General features: G+C 48.1%; 1 protein-coding gene across 4 annotated transcripts; it reads left to right on the top strand.

The window, feature by feature from the left end:
• The first annotated feature begins 318 nt into the window (after nucleotides 1–318).
• kiaa0930 lies at nucleotides 319–20235 on the top strand. Of its 4 annotated transcripts, none has more exons than XR_008833024.1 (10): nucleotides 319–685; nucleotides 4703–4878; nucleotides 5051–5155; nucleotides 7647–7724; nucleotides 15523–15624; nucleotides 15734–15874; nucleotides 16477–16644; nucleotides 18008–18199; nucleotides 18498–18653; nucleotides 18733–20235. XR_008833024.1 is itself a non-coding variant. In XM_056424847.1 (10 exons), the coding sequence occupies exons 1-10, from the start codon at nucleotides 544–546 to the stop codon at nucleotides 18771–18773; spliced, it is 1269 nt and encodes a 422-aa protein (XP_056280822.1). In that variant the 5' UTR covers nucleotides 321–543; the 3' UTR covers nucleotides 18774–20235. The 4 variants fall into 4 exon arrangements, 3 of the variants coding, with proteins under 3 accessions (XP_056280823.1, XP_056280824.1, XP_056280822.1); XM_056424847.1 differs by having other exon boundaries at nucleotides 321–685; nucleotides 18008–18167; XM_056424848.1 differs by lacking the exon at nucleotides 18498–18653.
• The last annotated feature ends 14 nt before the right edge of the window (nucleotides 20236–20249 follow it).

The following is a 20249-nucleotide window of genomic DNA, read 5'->3' on the forward strand; positions in this document are numbered from 1 at the left end:
TGTTATAATTTTTCATAATTTACAACATTTGATATAGAACGATAAAAATATTCATAATATAATTCTTAACAAAAAATATATAACTCAAAAAGCTACATTTAAATGCTTCAATACATATTTATAAACTCTAAATAAATGTATATAAAAACAACAAAGACATTTACCTTTTACTTTTTAGCCCGTGGTAATCTATTATAAACAACGTTTTAACTGCACAGGGTTTCTGCGGCGGGTCACTGAACGCGCCGGGGACCGTTTTATCTGTGACACCTGTCAGACGCTCTGTCCCTTTAAGAGCCTCGTGTTGATACCGGAAGTGTGAGGGGTGTTTCCAGCTGATCTGCACAACAGAAGGACCGGAGTCTCCCCCAGCAGCTACTCGACCGACCGGCCCCTTTCCCCAGCAGCACGGCAGAGCACGCACCGGCCCCGGCGGCGCACGGACCTGCATCGGGGTCCGAGGGAAGACCCGGAGGGGAGGCTCCTCGGCGTCCCCCCCACTCCGCCCCTCCCGGTGCACACTGTCATGATCCCGGCGCGGAGATGGCGTCCTTCCCCGGTTCGTGTCAGGCCGTCGGGCCCGAGGAGGCGCGCGGAGAGCCGGACGGGTCTCTGCGGGAGATGCTGAAGGCCATCACGGACGAGCGGAACCGGCTCAGCGTCCGGCAGGAGACCAGCGGGCTGGGTGAGCGGAACCGGGTCCGGTCCAACCGGGTCCACCGGGCCGGGGCTACACACTCTGCCCCCTCGCGTGTAATCAAACTGATTTAATTAAACATAACGAAGTGACTTCAGAGTGCGGCGTTCAGGGTCAAAGTGGAGGCTCGGAACTCACAGTCCTGTTTGTGTTCACTGATGTGATCAAAATGAAGATCGATATCTTCTGACGGGACGAGGTACTCAGTCCTCTGATCACCTGTACAGGTACTGTGCTCCAATCAGAGTACACGTACCTCAGAGTACACGTACCACAGAGTACACGTACCACAGAGTACACGTACCTCAGAGTACACGTACCACAGAGTACACGTACCTCAGAGTACACGTACCACAGAGTACACGTACCACAGAGTACACGTACCTCAGAGTACACGTACCACAGAGTACACGTGCCTCAGGTACACGTGCCACAGGTACACGTGCCTCAGAGTACACGTGCCACAGAGTACACGTGCCACAGGTACACGTGCCACAGAGTACGTGCCTCAGAGTACACGTGCCTCAGAGTACCACAGAGTACACGTACCACAGAGTACACGTACCTCAGAGTACACGTACCACAGAGTACACGTACCTCAGAGTACACGTACCTCAGAGTACAAGTACTGTGCTCCAAGTCAAGATTCAAGATTCAAGATGTTTTATTTGTCACATACACACACAGGGTGTGCAGTGAAATGAAAGTGGCAATGCTCAGCAGGAATGTGCAAGGGCAACAAGTACACACTATTTACAATAAAAAACAACACAATATTTACAGTAAGTGTGTGTGTGTGTGTGTGTGTGTGTGTGTGTGGGTCTATGTGGGGGTCCTGGTGAGGTCGGAGTTCACAGTCCTGATGGCCTGAGGAAAGAAACTCCGTCTCAGTCTCTCTGTTCTTGCAGCGTGACTACGGGCGCCTGCCTGACCGCAGCAGCTGAAACAGTCTGTTGTTGGGGTGGTGAGGATCCTTCATGATCCTGCCGGCTCTGGTTCTGCACCTCCTGGTGTACAAGTCCTGCAGGGTGGGAGTGTGGTTCCAATAGTGCGCTCAGCCGACGCACTACTCTCTGCAGAGCCTTCCTGTCCTGAGCGGAGCAGTTGCCAAACCAGGCTGTGATGCTTCCTGTCAGGGCTCTCTACAGCTCCAGAGTAGAAGGACTGAAGGATCCTCTGGGAAACTTTAAATTTCCTCAGCTGCCTGAGGTGGTAGGCGCTGCCTTGCCTTTCTCACCAGAGTGTCTGTGTTCGTTGACCATGTCAGATCCTCGGTGATGTGGACTCCCAGGTATTTATACCGCTCACCCTCTCCACAGTAGTCCCGTTAATCCCCAGTGGTGAGTACGTCCTCTGTTGTTGTACCCTCCTAAAGTCCACAATCAGCTCCTTAGTTTTGGTGACATTCATGATGAGGCTGTTGTCCTGGCACCAGAGTGACAGATCAGCAACTTCCTCCAGGTAGGCCTTCTCGTCGTTGTCGGAGATCAGGCCCACCACCACTGTGTCATCCACAAACTTGATGATGGTGTTGGAGCTGAACCTGGCCACACAGTCATGTGTGTACAGGGAGTACAGTAGGGGCTGAGGCGCAACCCTGGGGATCCTGTGTTCAGGGTGAGGGATTTGGAGGTGTGTCTGCCCACCCTGACCACCTGTGGCCTGGCGGTCAGGAAGTCCAGGATCCAAGCACACAGGGGTGTTCAGTCCCAGCTCAATCAGCTTGCCGGCCAGTCTGGAGGGACTATGGTGTTGAAAGCTGAACTATAATCAATGAACAGCAGTCTCACATAGCCCCCCCTCTGGCTGTCCAGATGAGAGAGTGTGGTGTGCAGTACCTGGGAGACAGCATCATCTGTGGATCTGTTTGGGCGATAAGCAAACTGCAGCGGGTCCATGGAGGAAGGGAGGAAGGCGCAGATGTAGTCCTTTATCAGCCTCTCAGCATTTCATGACCACCGAGGTGAGGGCCACGGTCGGTAGTCATTCATACATGCTGGAGAAGCATTCTTGGGCACAGGGACAATAGTGGATCTCTTGAAGCAGGCGGGGACCACGGACTCAGCCAGGAGAGGGTGAATATTGTGGTGAACACTGCTGCTAGCTGATTAGCACAGGTCTTCAGTACTCGCCCAGATATGCCATCTGGACCTGCAGCTTTCCTGGTGTTCACCCTCAACAGAGCCCTCCTCACACTGTGCTCGGTCACAGAGAGTGTGTTCATCCCCAGCGGTAGAACTCACCTCGGCTACGCTAACGGTGTTGTTGTTAGCGGCGAGCTAGCGCTGTTGTTGCTAGCCTCAAACCGTGCATAAAATGAGTTCAGGTCGTCCGCTAGGGATGCGTCGGCACTCACCATAGCGGGGTCTGCTCTGGTAGTCTGTGATAGTCCGTAGCCCCTGCCATAGGCGCCTGGTGTCGCGCTGCTCCATCTGTGATTCCACTCTGTCTCGGTACCTCCTCTTGGCTTCCTTCACCGCCCTCCTCAGTCCATAGACCGCTGCCTTGTACTCGTCCATGTTGCGGATACAAGACCGGAGTTATAGGCAGCAGTGCAGGCGTTCACAGCTTCACGGATGGATCTATCAACCCACGGCTTTTGGTTAGGAAAGACCCTAACTTTTACCGTGGGGCGATGGTGTCCGCCAGCGTTGCTATGAGGCTCATTGCTACTTCCAAACTCGCTGGCGTCACTGGAACTGGATTGGATCATGTCCCAGTCGACGACACGCAGAGCGTCCTGTAGCTCAGCCTCTGATTGGTCAGACCACCGCTTCACGTTCCTCGTCACTACCGCTTCCCGCGATCTTTTGCGGTACCGGAAGCAGAAAAATGGCGGCATGGTCTGATTTTCGAGCGGAGGAGAGAGACAGCCTTGTAGCCTCTCTTGAATGGCGTATAGCAGTGGTCCAACGTTCTTTCCTCTGGTAGCACACGTAATGTGCTGGTGAAAGTTCGGCATGACTTTTTAGGTTTGCCCTATTAAAGTCCCCAGCCACCACCACAGCCGCGTCGGGATACTTGTTCTGATGCCGACATAACACATCATGTAGGTCCGATAGTGCTACGTCGGTGTCCGCTTGTGGTGGTATGTAGCGGCTGTGGTGATGACCGAGCTGAACTCCCGGGAAGGTAGAATGGACGGCATGAGATCGTCAGATGTTCCAGGTTCGAGCAGGAACGAGAAAGAGTCTTAATGTTCTTGGGGTCGCACCACATGTTGTTAGTCATGAAGCAAACCCTCCACCCTTAGATTTACCAGACTCTTCCGTTCTGTCTGCACGGAAAACAGAGAAGGACTCGGTTGGGCATATGACTCGATCCGGCACCAGCGGGTCAGCCATGTTTCCGTCAGACAAAAGATGTTACAGTCCCTCATGTCCCGTTGGAATCTGATCCTTGCCCTAACATCATCCATCTTATTTTCCATAGACTGGACGTTAGCAAGAAGGATGCTGGGCAGAGGTGGACGGTGGGCTTGAACTCTCAGTCTGTTCGAATTCGCTCCGTTTCCCTCGATGTTTTCGTCGTCTCCCCGTAGTAGCGGCTCCACTGTTGTTGATGTGGTTCGCTCGTACGATCTCTGCCGGCCACGCTGGATCGATGGAAAAAGTGGACAAAAACCCTTGTTTTGCGCAAAAGTTTATGTCCAAAAGTGTGCTGCGGTCGTATGCTGTTAGTGCCGATGTGTTTGTGGCAAAGAAAACATTAAAAATAAACACAAAAACTAAAAGAGCGCACAATCTCCGCGGAGCTACCTCGACGGCGTCTGGACACAGCCGCGCCAGTCAGAATACAATTAGTGGTTCTTTAGGAGGTTCCCCGTGTTCACGGTTCCGTGTGTTCCCCGTGTGTTCCCGGTTCCCCGTGTGTTCCCGGTTCCCCATGTGTTCCCGGTTCCCCGTGTTCCCGTGTTCACGGTTCCCCGTGTGTTCCCGGTTCCCCGTGTGTTCCCGGTTCCCCGTGTTCCCGTGTTCACGGTTCCGTGTGTTCCGTGTTCCCCAGGCGGCTTCCAGGACGACCGCATCGTGTTCTGGACCTGCATGTTCTCCACGTACTTCATGGAGCGGTTCTCCCCCGGCAGCCTGGTGCAGGACGACATGCTGTTCTACGTGCGCAGGAGGCCGGCCTACGACGGCGCCGCGGGCGACGGCGTCAACAACAACAACGACGGCAAGAAGGTGGCGAGCGTTCCTCAGTCGGGTTCCATGGGAGAACCGCGGTTCTGTTCATCACACACACGTTCTGCTGCAGTCACAACGTTACGCAATACAAGATGCTTTTAATGTGAGGTGCTCTGTAAAGAGGACGCACACACACACACACACAGTCTGATATGTGTGTGTGTGGCAGGTGGAGGTGGAGGTCTACAGGAGAGACTCCAAGAAGCTGCCTGGCCTCGGGGACCCCGACATGGACTGGGAGGAGAGCGTCTACCTGAACCTCGTCTTACAGAAGGTGATATGTTTATATACATATATATGTATATATATTAGGGCTGTCAGCGTTAACGCGTTAATCTATGCGATTAATTTGGCTGCGTTAACGCACTAAAATATTTTAACGCAACTTTGTTTACTTCCGGTGTTCGTTGAAGTTTTTACACTCAAACCGAGTGTCAAACCGCGGCAGTGCGGTTTAACACTGTTTCCATTTTTAAAACAATTAATTCTCCGCGAAAATAAGGATCATAAATCAGTTTAACTCGTGGATGAATCAGTCGGGTTTCCTCCTGCTCCTCCTTCCTCCGTCTCCCCCTCTGACACACAGAGGAACGGAGGGGCGACGTGTCGGGGGACGCGGCGCGGAAAGAACTCGTCACACGAAACCTTCACCGTGATTGGTCAATCCGTTTGTCTGTCAACATTTTGGGGAAAAAACAACCAATGAACACTCAGTAAATCACAAAGGACCTCCCACCTCACAGGTGAGGCTCATTAGCAGCCTGTCAGTCAGAGAGCAGAGAACACGGCACCAGGACAATGAGCCTAATTATAGAGCTGAGATTGTTCTGGAATGTTTGATGTATAACACGTGGGGTGTGTCATATGAAAACGCCTTTAAAAGGTGAATTTACATGTTTTTGTAAAATGTATAAAATGCCCCCAGCCTCCAGAGGGTTAACGTGACATATGTGAATGTCAGTCAGTCACCAAGGCCACTGGTTCTGCTGCTCAGTGGTAAAGATGACAGGACCAATGGGGTCTCAATATACTTCTTTTTTTTTACTAATCTGATGTTTCACTGAAGAAACTATTTATCATCCACAATATTAAATACCTCGCTGGCACTTTATAGGTAGGAGCCTCTTTGAAAACACAGCTCTGTGTGAAGTTTGGTCTTTAAAAAGAATGAACTTTTAACTTTTAATCGCGATTAATGAATTTCAAAATGTGCGATTAATTAGTTAATTCTTTTTAATCGATTGACAACCCTAGTTTATATATATATGTGTATATATATACACACACATATATATGTTTATATATATATATATATATATATGTGTGTATATATGTATATATGTTAGTGCTGTGAAAAATAACGCGTTAATTCAATTACAGGTTTAACTTCGTTATTTTTTTTAACGCATTTAATGCATGCGCAGAATGAGCTTCCAATCCGTCTGTTGTTGGTCGTCTCTCCAGCAGCATGTCATTCTGTCTCTAGTGTCGCGTTAACACGACTCCGATCTCCGTCTCGCGCACCGCAGAGCTCGGATGCCGGCGTGTGCGCGCACATCGGGACAAAAGAAAAGTCACTTGCAAAATGAGCTTCCAATCCACCACTTCAATCTGAACTCTGTCCGCTCTCATGCAGACGGTCTGTTCATCGGTAATGATCCTTCCGCAGGTTCACCTCCGGAAACCTTGTTACGACTTTTACTTCCTGTAGATCAGGGTCTCAACACGTCGATCGCGACCTGCCAGTCGATCGCGGCGTAGTGTCGGTAGATCAATGACATTAAAGAGATTGGCCCCCTGACATGTTCTCTAGAGCACGTCTTTGTTCTTTTATTAACTACGCATTGATCGTATCTAGCAGCATGTCATCTGTCTCTTCGCGCGTTAACACTTCGAGCTCCGTCTCGCGCCACAGAGCTCCGCGCGCCGAGCAAAAAAGTCACTTGTGAATCTGTCCACCTGTCCGGGCGGTGAGGTTTCAGCTTTGCGGCGGTGTCCCCGCCGTCCCTTTCATCACGGCCCAGTTCATGAAGAAAACCCACACAGTCAGTTTGCCTCAGCAGCTGCTAGAGGAAGACTAGAGGCCTTTAGATTGTATCATGGTGGAGTTAATGGTTGACAAACAAGAGAAACATGTTCTGTTTAACCCTCCTGTTACCTTTACATTTACTAACATAATTTACCCTCAGGGTCAATTTGACCCCAGCAATTAAAACCTCCAGAAAATTATTAGAATTAATATTGCTTCCCAAGTTTAAGTGTGAGGTACTTTATGTTTGTTTGTTGACTACCTAAATAGCCCTTTAAATAAATAAAAAAAGTTGATATTTCTTATATGTTTGACACAGTGAAAAACAGCCTGGGGTCAAATTGACCCCAAAGAACACCGACATTAAACATTGAATGGGGTCAAATTGACCCGAAAGGTAACAGGAGGGTTAAACATTCTGTTTAGGATGAAGATGTATTAATGTTCCATATGGAAGAAAACTGCTAAATAACTGCTGAGTTGCAGCACCATTGTATAGAAGAATGTATAAATGTATATATCCGTCTTTTGTCATAAATCTCTATGTTCTCACAAAATATACCGAGAATATCGGAAATATGTGATTAATCATGATTAATCCACAGAAATCTGTGATTAATCCGATTAAAAATTTTAATCGTTTCACAGCCCTAATATATGTGTGTAAATGTATATATAATAATGTATACAGACTACCAAGAAGAAATACTCAGTGTATAATGAGGTTCTCTCTCAGCTGGACTACGTGGTGACGTGTGCAGTCTGCACGCGCTCAGACGCCGGGGACATCCACATCCACCGCAAGAAGTGTCAGGTATGAACATCAGGTGTGAGTATCAGGCATGAGCATCAGGCATGAGCATCAGGTATCAGGTATGAGCATCAGGTATCAGGTATCAGGCATGAGCATCAGGCATGAGCATCAGGCATGAGCATCAGGTATCAGGCATGAGCATCAGGTATCAGGTATGTGCATCAGGTATTAGGTATGAGCATCAGGTATCAGGTATGAGCATCAGGTATCAGGCATCAGGCATCAGGTATGAGCATCAGGTATCAGGTATGAGCATCAGGTATGAGCATCAGGTATCAGGTATGAGCATCAGGTATCAGGTATGAGCATCAGGTATCAGGTATGAGCATCAGGTATCAGGTATGAGCATCAGGTATCAGGTATGAGCATCAGGCATGAGCATCAGGTATCAGGTATGAGCATCAGGCATCAGGTATGTGCATCAGGGCATCAGGCATCAGGTATCAGGCATGAGCATCAGGTATCAGGTATGAGCATCAGGTATCAGGCATGAGCATCAGGTATGAGCATCAGGTATCAGGTATGAGCATCAGGTATCAGGCATCGGCATGAGCATCAGGTATGAGCATCAGGTGAGCATCAGGTATCAGGTATGAGCATCAGGTATCAGGTATGAGCATCAGGTATCAGGTATGAGCATCAGGTATCAGGTATGAGCATCAGGTATGAGCATCAGGTATCAGGTATGAGCATCAGGTATGAGCATCAGGTATCAGGTATGAGCATCAGGTATCAGGTATGAGCATCAGGTATCAGGTATGAGCATCAGGTATCAGGCATGAGCATCAGGTATCAGGTATGAGCATCAGGTATCAGGTATGAGCATCAGGTATGAGCATCAGGTATGAGCATCAGGTATCAGGTATGAGCATCAGGTATGAGCATCAGGTATCAGGTATGAGCATCAGGTATCAGGTATGAGCATCAGGTATGAGCATCAGGTATCAGGCATCGGGTATCAGGTATGAGCATCAGGTATGAGCATCAGGTATCAGGTATGAGCATCAGGTATCAGGTATGAGCATCAGGCATCAGGTATGAGCATCAGGTATGAGCATCAGGTATCAGGTATGAGCATCAGGTATCAGGCATGAGCATCAGGTATCAGGTATGAGCATCAGGTATGAGCATCAGGTATCAGGCATCAGGTATGAGCATCAGGTATCAGGCATCAGGTATGAGCATCAGGTATCAGGTATGAGCATCAGGTATCAGGTATGAGCATCAGGTATGAGCATCAGGCATCAGGCATCAGGTATCAGGCATCGGGTATCAGGCACTGCATCAGGTATGAGCATCAGGTATCAGGTATGAGCATCAGGTATCAGGTATGAGCATCAGGTATGAGCATCAGGTATGAGCATCAGGTATCAGGCATCAGGTATGAGCATCAGGTATCAGGCATCAGGTATGAGCATCAGGTATCAGGTATGAGCATCAGGTATCAGGTATCAGGTATGAGCATCAGGTATGAGCATCAGGTATCAGGTATGAGCATCAGGTATCAGGTATGAGCATCAGGTATGAGCATCAGGTATCAGGTATGAGCATCAGGTATCAGGTATGAGCATCAGGTATCAGGTATCAGGTATCAGGCATGAGCATCAGGTATCGGTATGAGCATCAGGTATCAGGTATGAGCATCAGGTATGAGCATCAGGCATCAGGCATCAGGTATGAGGTATCAGGTATGAGCATCAGGTATCAGGTATGAGCATCAGGTATGAGCATCAGGTATCAGGCATCAGGTATGAGCATCAGGTATCAGGCATCAGGCATCAGGTATCAGGTATGAGCATCAGGTATGAGCATCAGGTATCAGGTATGAGCATCAGGTATGAGCATCAGGTATGAGCATCAGGTATCAGGTATGAGCATCAGGTATGAGCATCAGGTATCAGGCATCAGGCATGAGGCATCAGGTATGAGCATCAGGTATCAGGTATGAGCATCAGGTATCAGGTATGAGCATCAGGTATCAGGTATGAGCATCAGGTATGAGCATCAGGTATCAGGTATGAGCATCAGGTATCAGGTATGAGCATCAGGTATCAGGTATCAGGCATCAGGTATGAGCATCAGGTATGAGCATCAGGTATGAGCATCAGGTATGAGCATCAGGTATCAGGTATGAGCATCAGGTATCAGGTATGAGCATCAGGTATCAGGTATGAGCATCAGGTATCAGGCATCAGGTATGAGGTATGAGCATCAGGTATGAGCATCAGGTATCAGGCATGAGCATCAGGTATCAGGTATGAGCATCAGGTATCAGGTATGAGCATCAGGTATCAGGTATGAGCATCAGGTATCAGGTATCAGGTATGAGCATCAGGTATGAGCATCAGGTATCAGGTATGAGCATCAGGTATCAGGTATCAGGTATGAGCATCAGGTATGAGCATCAGGTATCAGGTATGAGCATCAGGTATCAGGTATGAGCATCAGGTATCAGGTATGAGCATCAGGTATCAGGTATGAGCATCAGGTATGAGCATCAGGTATCAGGTATGAGCATCAGGTATGAGCATCAGGTATGAGCATCAGGTATCAGGCATCAGGTATGAGCATCAGGTATCAGGTATGAGCATCAGGTATCAGGTATGAGCATCAGGTATGAGCATCAGGTATCAGGTATGAGCATCAGGTATCAGGTATCAGGTATGAGCATCAGGTATGAGCATCAGGTATCAGGTATGAGCATCAGGTATGAGCATCAGGTATCAGGTATGAGCATCAGGTATGAGCATCAGGTATGAGCATCAGGTATCAGGTATGAGCATCAGGTATCAGGTATCAGGTATGAGCATCAGGTATGAGCATCAGGTATGAGCATCAGGTATCAGGTATGAGCATCAGGTATGAGCATCAGGTATCAGGTATGAGCATCAGGTATCAGGTATGAGCATCAGGTATCAGGTATCAGGTATGAGCATCAGGTATCAGGTATGAGCATCAGGTATCAGGTATCAGGTATGAGCATCAGGCATCAGGTATGAGCATCAGGTATGAGCATCAGGCATCAGGTATGAGCATCAGGTATGAGCATCAGGTATGAGCATCAGGTATCAGGTATGAGCATCAGGTATGAGCATCAGGTATCAGGCATCAGGTATGAGCATCAGGTATGAGCATCAGGTATCAGGTATGAGCATCAGGTATCAGGTATGAGCATCAGGTATCAGGTATGAGCATCAGGCATCAGGTATGAGCATCAGGTATCAGGTATCAGGTATGAGCATCAGGTATGAGCATCAGGTATCAGGTATGAGCATCAGGTATCAGGTATGAGCATCAGGTATCAGGTATGAGCATCAGGTATCAGGTATGAGCATCAGGTATGAGCATCAGGTATCAGGTATGAGCATCAGGTATGAGCATCAGGTATCAGGCATCAGGTATGAGCATCAGGTATCAGGTATGAGCATCAGGTATCAGGCATCAGGTATGAGCATCAGGTATCAGGCATCAGGTATGAGCATCAGGTATCAGGTATGAGCATCAGGTATCAGGTATCAGGTATGAGCATCAGGCATCAGGTATGAGCATCAGGTATCAGGTATGAGCATCAGGTATCAGGTATGAGCATCAGGTATGAGCATCAGGTATCAGGTATGAGCATCAGGTATCAGGCATCAGGTATGAGCATCAGGTATCAGGTATGAGCATCAGGTATCAGGTATGAGCATCAGGTATCAGGTATGAGCATCAGGTATGAGCATCAGGTATCAGGTATGAGCATCAGGTATCAGGTATGAGCATCAGGTATGAGCATCAGGTATGAGCATCAGGTATCAGGCATCAGGTATGAGCATCAGGTATGAGCATCAGGTATCAGGTATCAGGTATGAGCATCAGGTATGAGCATCAGGTATCAGGTATGAGCATCAGGTATCAGGTATGAGCATCAGGTATCAGGTATGAGCATCAGGTATCAGGCATCAGGTATGAGCATCAGGTATGAGCATCAGGTATCAGGTATGAGCATCAGGTATGAGCATCAGGTATGAGCATCAGGTATCAGGTATGAGCATCAGGTATGAGCATCAGGTATGAGCATCAGGTATGAGCATCAGGTATCAGGTATGAGCATCAGGTATGAGCATCAGGTATGAGCATCAGGCATCAGGTATGAGCATCAGGTATCAGGTATGAGCATCAGGTATGAGCATCAGGTATCAGGTATGAGCATCAGGTATGAGCATCATGAGCATCAGGTATGAGCATCAGGTATGAGCATCAGGTATCAGGCATGAGCATCAGGTATGAGCATCAGGTATCAGGTATGAGCATCAGGTATGAGCATCAGGTATCAGGTATGAGCATCAGGTATGAGCATCAGGTATGAGCATCAGGTATCAGGTATGAGCATCAGGTATCAGGTATGAGCATCAGGTATCAGGTATGAGCATCAGGTATCAGGTATGAGCATCAGGTATGAGCATCAGGTATGAGCATCAGGTATGAGCATCAGGCATCAGGTATGAGCATCAGGTATCAGGTATGAGCATCAGGTATCAGGTATGAGCATCAGGTATCAGGTATGAGCATCAGGTATGAGCATCAGGTATCAGGCATCAGGTATGAGCATCAGGTATCAGGTATGAGCATCAGGTATGAGCATCAGGTATGAGCATCAGGCATCAGGTATGAGCATCAGGTATCAGGTATGAGCATCAGGTATGAGCATCAGGTATCAGGTATGAGCATCAGGTATGAGCATCAGGTATCAGGTATGAGCATCAGGTATGAGCATCAGGCATCAGGTATGAGCATCAGGTATCAGGTATGAGCATCAGGTATCAGGTATGAGCATCAGGTATCAGGTATGAGCATCAGGTATCAGGCATCAGGTATGAGCATCAGGTATGAGCATCAGGTATCAGGTATGAGCATCAGGTATGAGCATCAGGTATCAGGCATCAGGTATGAGCATCAGGTATCAGGTATGAGCATCAGGTATGAGCATCAGGTATCAGGTATGAGCATCAGGTATCAGGTATGAGCATCAGGTATCAGGTATGAGCATCAGGTATCAGGTATGAGCATCAGGTATGAGGCATCAGGTATGAGCATCAGGTATCAGGTATGAGCATCAGGTATGAGCATCAGGTATCAGGTATGAGCATCAGGTATGAGCATCAGGTATCAGGTATGAGCATCAGGTATGAGCATCAGGTATGAGCATCAGGCATCAGGTATGAGCATCAGGTATCAGGCATGAGCATCAGGTATCAGGTATGAGCATCAGGTATGAGCATCAGGTATGAGCATCAGGTATCAGGTATGAGCATCAGGTATCAGGTATGAGCATCAGGTATGAGCATCAGGTATCAGGTATGAGCATCAGGTATCAGGTATGAGCATCAGGTATCAGGCATCAGGTATGAGCATCAGGTATCAGGTATGAGCATCAGGTATCAGGTATGAGCATCAGGTATCAGGTATGAGCATCAGGTATGAGCATCAGGTATCAGGTATGAGCATCAGGTATGAGCATCAGGTATCAGGTATGAGCATCAGGTATGAGCATCAGGTATCAGGTATGAGCATCAGGTATGAGCATCAGGTATCAGGCATCAGGTATGAGCATCAGGTATCAGGTATGAGCATCAGGTATGAGCATCAGGTATCAGGTATGAGCATCAGGTATGAGCATCAGGTATGAGCATCAGGTATCAGGCATCAGGTATGAGCATCAGGTATCAGGTATGAGCATCATGTATGAGCATCAGGTATGAGCATCAGGTATCAGGTATGAGCATCAGGTATGAGCATCAGGTATCAGGTATGAGCATCAGGTATCAGGTATCAGGTATGAGCATCAGGCATGAGCATCAGGTATCAGGTATGAGCATCAGGTATCAGGTATGAGCATCAGGTATCAGGTATGAGCATCAGGTATCAGGCATCAGGTATGAGCATCGGGTATCAGGTATGAGCATCAGGTATCAGGCATGAGCATCAGGTATCAGGCATGAGCATCAGGTATCAGGTATGAGCATCAGGTATCAGGCATGAGCATCAGGCATCAGGTATGAGCATCAGGTATCAGGCATCAGGTATGAGCATCAGGTATCAGGCATCAGGTATGAGCATCAGGTATCAGGCATCAGGTATGAGCATCAGGTATCAGGCATGAGCATCAGGTATCAGGTATGAGCATCAGGTATCAGGTATGAGCATCAGGTATCAGGTATGAGCATCAGGTATGAGCATCAGGTATCAGGCATCAGGTATGAGCATCAGGTATCAGGCATGAGCATCAGGTATGAGCATCAGGTATCAGGTATGAGCATCAGGTATCAGGTATGAGCATCAGGCATCAGGTATGAGCATCAGGTATCAGGTATGAGCATCAGGCATGAGCATCAGGTATCAGGTATGAGCATCAGGTATCAGGCATCAGGTATGAGCATCAGGTATCAGGTATGAGCATCAGGTATCAGGTATCAGGTATGAGCATCAGGTATGAGCATCAGGTATGAGCATCAGGTATCAGGTATGAGCATCAGGTATGAGCATCAGGTATCAGGTATGAGCATCAGGTATCAGGTATGAGCATCAGGTATGAGCATCAGGTATCAGGTATCAGGTATGAGCATCAGGTATGAGCATCAGGTATGAGCATCAGGTATCAGGTATGAGCATCAGGTATGAGCATCAGGTATCAGGTATGAGCATCAGGTATCAGGTATGAGCATCAGGTATCAGGTATGAGCATCAGGTATGAGCATCAGGTATGAGCATCAGGCATCAGGCATCAGGTATGAGCATCAGGTATGAGCATCAGGTATCAGGTATCAGGTATGAGCATCAGGTATGAGCATCAGGTATGAGCATCAGGTATCAGGTATGAGCATCAGGTATGAGCATCAGGTATCAGGTATGAGCATCAGGTATCAGGTATGAGCATCAGGTATGAGCATCAGGCATCAGGCATCAGGTATGAGCATCAGGTATCAGGTATGAGCATCAGGTATGAGCATCAGGTATCAGGTATGAGCATCAGGTATGAGCATCAGGTATGAGCATCAGGTATCAGGTATGAGCATCAGGTATGAGGCATCAGGTATGAGCATCAGGTATCAGGTATGAGCATCAGGTATGAGCATCAGGTATCAGGTATGAGCATCAGGTATGAGCATCAGGCATCAGGTATGAGCATCAGGCATGAGCATCAGGTATGAGGTATCAGGTATGAGCATCAGGTATCAGGTATGAGCATCAGGTATGAGCATCAGGTATCAGGTATGAGCATCAGGTATGAGCATCAGGTATGAGCATCAGGTATCAGGTATGAGCATCAGGTATGAGGCATCAGGTATGAGCATCAGGTATCAGGTATGAGCATCAGGTATGAGCATCAGGCATCAGGTATGAGCATCAGGCATGAGCATCAGGTATGAGGTATCAGGTATGAGCATCAGGTATCAGGTATGAGCATCAGGTATGAGCATCAGGCATCAGGTATGAGCATCAGGCATGAGCATCAGGTATGAGGTATCAGGTATGAGCATCAGGCATCAGGCATGAGCATCAGGTATGAGCATCAGGCATCAGGTATGAGCATCAGGTATGAGCATCAGGTATCAGGTATGAGCATCAGGTATGAGCATCAGGCATCAGGTATGAGCATCAGGCATGAGCATCAGGTATCAGGTATGAGCATCAGGCATGAGCATCAGGTATGAGCATCAGGCATCAGGTATGAGCATCAGGTATCAGGTATGAGCATCAGGTATGAGCATCAGGTATGAGGTATCAGGTGTATCACACGTCTGAACTGTGTTCACAGGAAGTTTTCGCGTCTCCCAGTAAACACGCCATGGACAGCAAAGGGGAGGAGTCTAAGATGAGCTACCCCAACATCTTCTTCATGATCGACAACTTCGAGGAGGTAACCGCCCCCATGCATCAGACTGTCACGAGGTGTTCAGGGACCGTCGGGGAGATGAGAACCTGACGATTCGTGGAGGTTTTGTTTGAAGCTGGCGTTGTGCGTGCAGGTGTTCAGCGACATGACGGTGGGCGAGGGCGAGATGGTGTGTGTGGAGCTGGTGGCGAGCGACAAGAGCAACAGCTTCCAGGGCGTCATCTTCCAGGGCTCCATCCGCTACGAGGCCCTGAAGAAGGTCTACGACAACCGCGTGAGCTCACATGCTAATGCTAGTTATATCGTGACTTCATTATTCAGAGTTTACGATAACCAACTTATTGAAATCTAAGGCAACTCATGTGGAACATTAGCATGTTCCATAGCTTCCTATAGCCTTAACATGCTAACAGCAGCATCTCAACATGCTAACAGTAGCATGTTAATTTGCTAGCGATAGCATTATTATTTACTGATGCTATTTTATATTTTCATGATTATATTCTTTTTATTTAACTAATTTTATATATCTTATTTAAAATGTAAACCAATATAAACATGATCCTGTTAAAGCTAATGCTACTAGAACATGCGTTAGCATGTTAAGCGTTGGCTTGTTATCTGTATCTCAGCATGCTAACAGTAGCATGCTAATACTGTTTAATAATAACATTAGCTAACACTGTTAGCAGGCCCTGGGAGCAGCGCAGCCTGTTGGTGCTAGCTTCAACCATCGCTGACGCTAACGGCTAATGTCACATAGCAGTTGTTTATTGTGTTATTGACACAGAACTCTATAATTAAACACACATGTAACTAAATGTAGGTTTTTGACATGTTACTGTCCCTTTAAGTAAAGTCCGTGGTGTGCTGTAGGTTAGCGTAGCGGCTAAGATGGCCCAGCGGATGTCTTTCGGCTTCTACAAGTACAACAACATGGAGTTCGTGAGGATGAAGGGGCCGCAGGGCAAAGGTCACGCCGAGATGGCCGTCAGCCGCGTGCCGACCGGAGACACCGAGGAGGAGCCGGCCTCGCCCGAGAGGGTGAGCGCAACAAACGCACCCCACCGGAGTGAGGAGTGAGGAGTGAGGAGTGAGGAGTGAGGAGTGAGGAGTGAGGAGTGAGGAGTGAGGAGTACTCTAGAGGACTGTGGTCCAGTCCCTCTCGAGGACTGTGGTCCAGTTCCTCTCGAGGACTGTGGTCCAGTTCCTCTCGAGGACTGTGGTCCAGTTCCTCTCGAGGACTGTGGTCCAGTCCCTCTCGAGGACTGTGGTCCAGTCCCTCTAGAGGACTGTGGTCCAGTTCCTCTAGAGGACTGTGGTCCAGTTCCTCTAGAGGACTGTGGTCCAGTCCCTCTCGAGGACTGTGGTCCAGTCCCTCTCGAGGACTGTGGTCCAGTCCCTCTCGAGGACTGTGGTCCAGTTCCTCTAGAGGACTGTGGTCCAGTCCCTCTCGAGGACTGTGGTCCAGTCCCTCTCGAGGACTGTGGTCCAGTCCCTCTAGAGGACTGTGGTCCAGTTCCTCTAGAGGACTGTGGTCCAGTTCCTCTCGAGGACTGTGGTCCAGTCCCTCTAGAGGACTGTGGTCCAGTCCCTCTCGAGGACTGTGGTCCAGTCCCTCTAGAGGACTGTGGTCCAGTCCCTCTCGAGGACTGTGGTCCAGTCCCTCTAGAGGACTGTGGTCCAGTTCCTCTAGAGGACTGTGGTCCAGTCCCTCTCGAGGACTGTGGTCCAGTCCCTCTAGAGGACTGTGGTCCAGTTCCTCTAGAGGACTGTGGTCCAGTCCCTCTCGAGGACTGTGGTCCAGTCCCTCTCGAGGACTGTGGTCCAGTCCCTCTCGAGGACTGTGGTCCAGTTCCTCTAGAGGACTGTGGTCCAGTTCCTCTAGAGGACTGTGGTCCAGTCCCTCTCGAGGACTGTGGTCCAGTCCCTCTAGAGGACTGTGGTCCAGTTCCTCTAGAGGACTGTGGTCCAGTCCCTCTCGAGGACTGTGGTCCAGTCCCTCTCGAGGACTGTGGTCCAGTCCCTCTAGAGGACTGTGGTCCAGTCCCTCTCGAGGACTGTGGTCCAGTCCCTCTAGAGGACTGTGGTCCAGTTCCTCTCGAGGACTGTGGTCCAGTCCCTCTCGAGGACTGTGGTCCAGTTCCTCTAGAGGACTGTGGTCCAGTCCCTCTCGAGGACTGTGGTCCAGTTCCTCTAGAGGACTGTGGTCCAGTCCCTCTCGAGGACTGTGGTCCAGTCCCTCTAGAGGACTGTGGTCCAGTCCCTCTCGAGGACTGTGGTCCAGTTCCTCTAGAGGACTGTGGTCCAGTCCCTCTCGAGGACTGTGGTCCAGTCCCTCTAGAGGACTGTGGTCCAGTCCCTCTAGAGGACTGTGGTCCAGTCCCTAACGGGCCACCCCCCCCAGGTGACCTCCTTCAGCACGCCTCCCACGCCGGAGAGGACCCGGCCGTCCTTCTTCTCGCCGTCTCTCAGACGCAAAGCTCCTCGAAACCGAAACGCAGAGATGAAGAAGTCTCACTCGGCCAACGACAGCGAGGAGTTCTTCAGGGAGGAGGAGGACGAAGGTAGGAAGCACCAAGGAACCACTAAGGGACAGGTAGGAAGCACCAAGGAACCACTAAGGGACAGGTAGGAAGCACCAAGGAACCACTAAGGGACAGGTAGGAAGCGCCAAGGAACCACTAAGTGTGTGTGTGGTGCTCTGGAAGTGATGATGATGGTTATAGTGATGATGATGAAGGTGATGATGATGAAGGTGATGGTGATGATGATGAAGGTGGTGATAGTGATGATGGTGATGAAAGTGGTGATGATGAAGGTGGTGATGAAGGTGATGGTGATGAAGGTGGTGATGATGATGATGGTGATGAAGGTGAGACCTGTCCCCTCCTCAGACCTCCACTCGTCCTCTAACCTGCGCTCTCGCTCTCTCTCGGGCACCGGGCGTTCTCTGGTCGGCTCGTGGCTCAAACTGAACCGAACTGACGACTACTTCCTGTTGTACTCGCACCTGACCTACGTCACGCTGCCGCTGCACCGCATCACCGCAGGTCAGAGGTCACGTGTCACCGTGAGTCGGAGCGTGTGGTGACGTCATAGCATGTGGTGTAATGTGGCGTGGTTCCTCAGACATCCTGGAGGTGCGGCAGAAGCCCATCCTCATGACGTAGCAGCCGAGCTGCTCGTCATACCAAGTGCCTCCTGCATCGGGCCAGACGCAGCAGCGCCCCCTGGTGGCCGGACCGAGACCAACACCCACAGCCTGCTCCAGAGGGGACACACACACACACCAGCCATTCAGGAAGTGCCTCCTCTTCTTCCCTTCCCGCTGCGTGCGAGGTCACGTGACCTCCGGTGTGAGAGGCGGTTGGCTGAACTCTGACCAGGAAGTGGAGAACGTGTTCTTGTAAATATTTGCTGCTTCACTCAGAGGTTCTGCGGTTCTTTTAATGACACGTTCCTCTCGTGGTTTTCTTTTTTCAATATTATCCACGACGACGGGACTCGAAGTGTTTTTGTACGACAGGAAACCGGAAACGGGAAGTGGAGACGCCAGTGCCATCGCTGCGTCTTCATCCTTTTATGGACCAACGGTCTCATTTAGTCTCTGAATGTCTAAAATACCAGAATAATAAATGTTGTGTAGAAGCAGACATGTTACCAGCAGTGAGTTAGGACTTCTTCACTTATCAGCATCTCTAAACTACCATAAATAAAATCACTTTTACTTGTGACTGATTCACAATATCAGAGTTCGACTTCACTCGTTATATTAAATTACAACAAATAAAATGTCATGAATAATATAAAATATTAGATTATATTTGTCTTTGATCAATATTTACATTCTCATTGTTTTGATTTGACCAGCAACTTTTATTTGTTTAATTAAACTGATCATTTAAACTATTGATTACGAGATCAGTACATTTATGTTCTTTGTGATTTAAAACCTGAGCAAATTATTTAATTTCTAATCTGTACATTTCGAAAAAGTATCTTTGAACTCACCAAAAGTTTCTAAAGTGTAATTATTGTTATAACAACTATGTTTTAATTAGTTAAAAAAGATACGCAGATGAACGGCGGCTATTAGAAGTTAGTCAAATACAAGAAAATTTAATTATCTAAAATATTCAAAGAATGTTTAGCATTATGACTAACAAACACGTTAATTATTTATGTTTATTTAACTAAACCAAAAGAACTTCAGGAGTCACGAAATTCACGCTGGCTACATTTTGTTTAATCTCAATATAATTCTTGTAACTTTACAACTCTAATTTATCCTCTGAAGATCGAAATTCAGTTAGTTTAAAAAAAGTATTTTATAATATATATAAAACAAATATAATATATAATTATATTTTAGCGTAGTGAGTCACGCTGTTGATTGATTATATAATAATACATAATTCTGATCTAAATATTTGTTACTATTTAAGAACTGAACGTTTTCACCGTTTAATCTTCAGAAGTCAGTCGGTTGAAATTCTCGTTGGCCACCAGAGGCTGAGCCGAAGCTCTTTTGGGGCTTCCGTAGATTCATTTAAATCAAACTGTTAAAACCGTTAACATATTCATCCTGTAAATCTGATACATTTCTGGACAAAGACATAATTGAAGACCAATAATCCGATCAGATG

Source organism: Pseudoliparis swirei, chromosome 10 (genome assembly GCF_029220125.1).
Source record: "Pseudoliparis swirei isolate HS2019 ecotype Mariana Trench chromosome 10, NWPU_hadal_v1, whole genome shotgun sequence".
Lineage (NCBI taxonomy): Eukaryota > Metazoa > Chordata > Actinopteri > Perciformes > Liparidae > Pseudoliparis > Pseudoliparis swirei.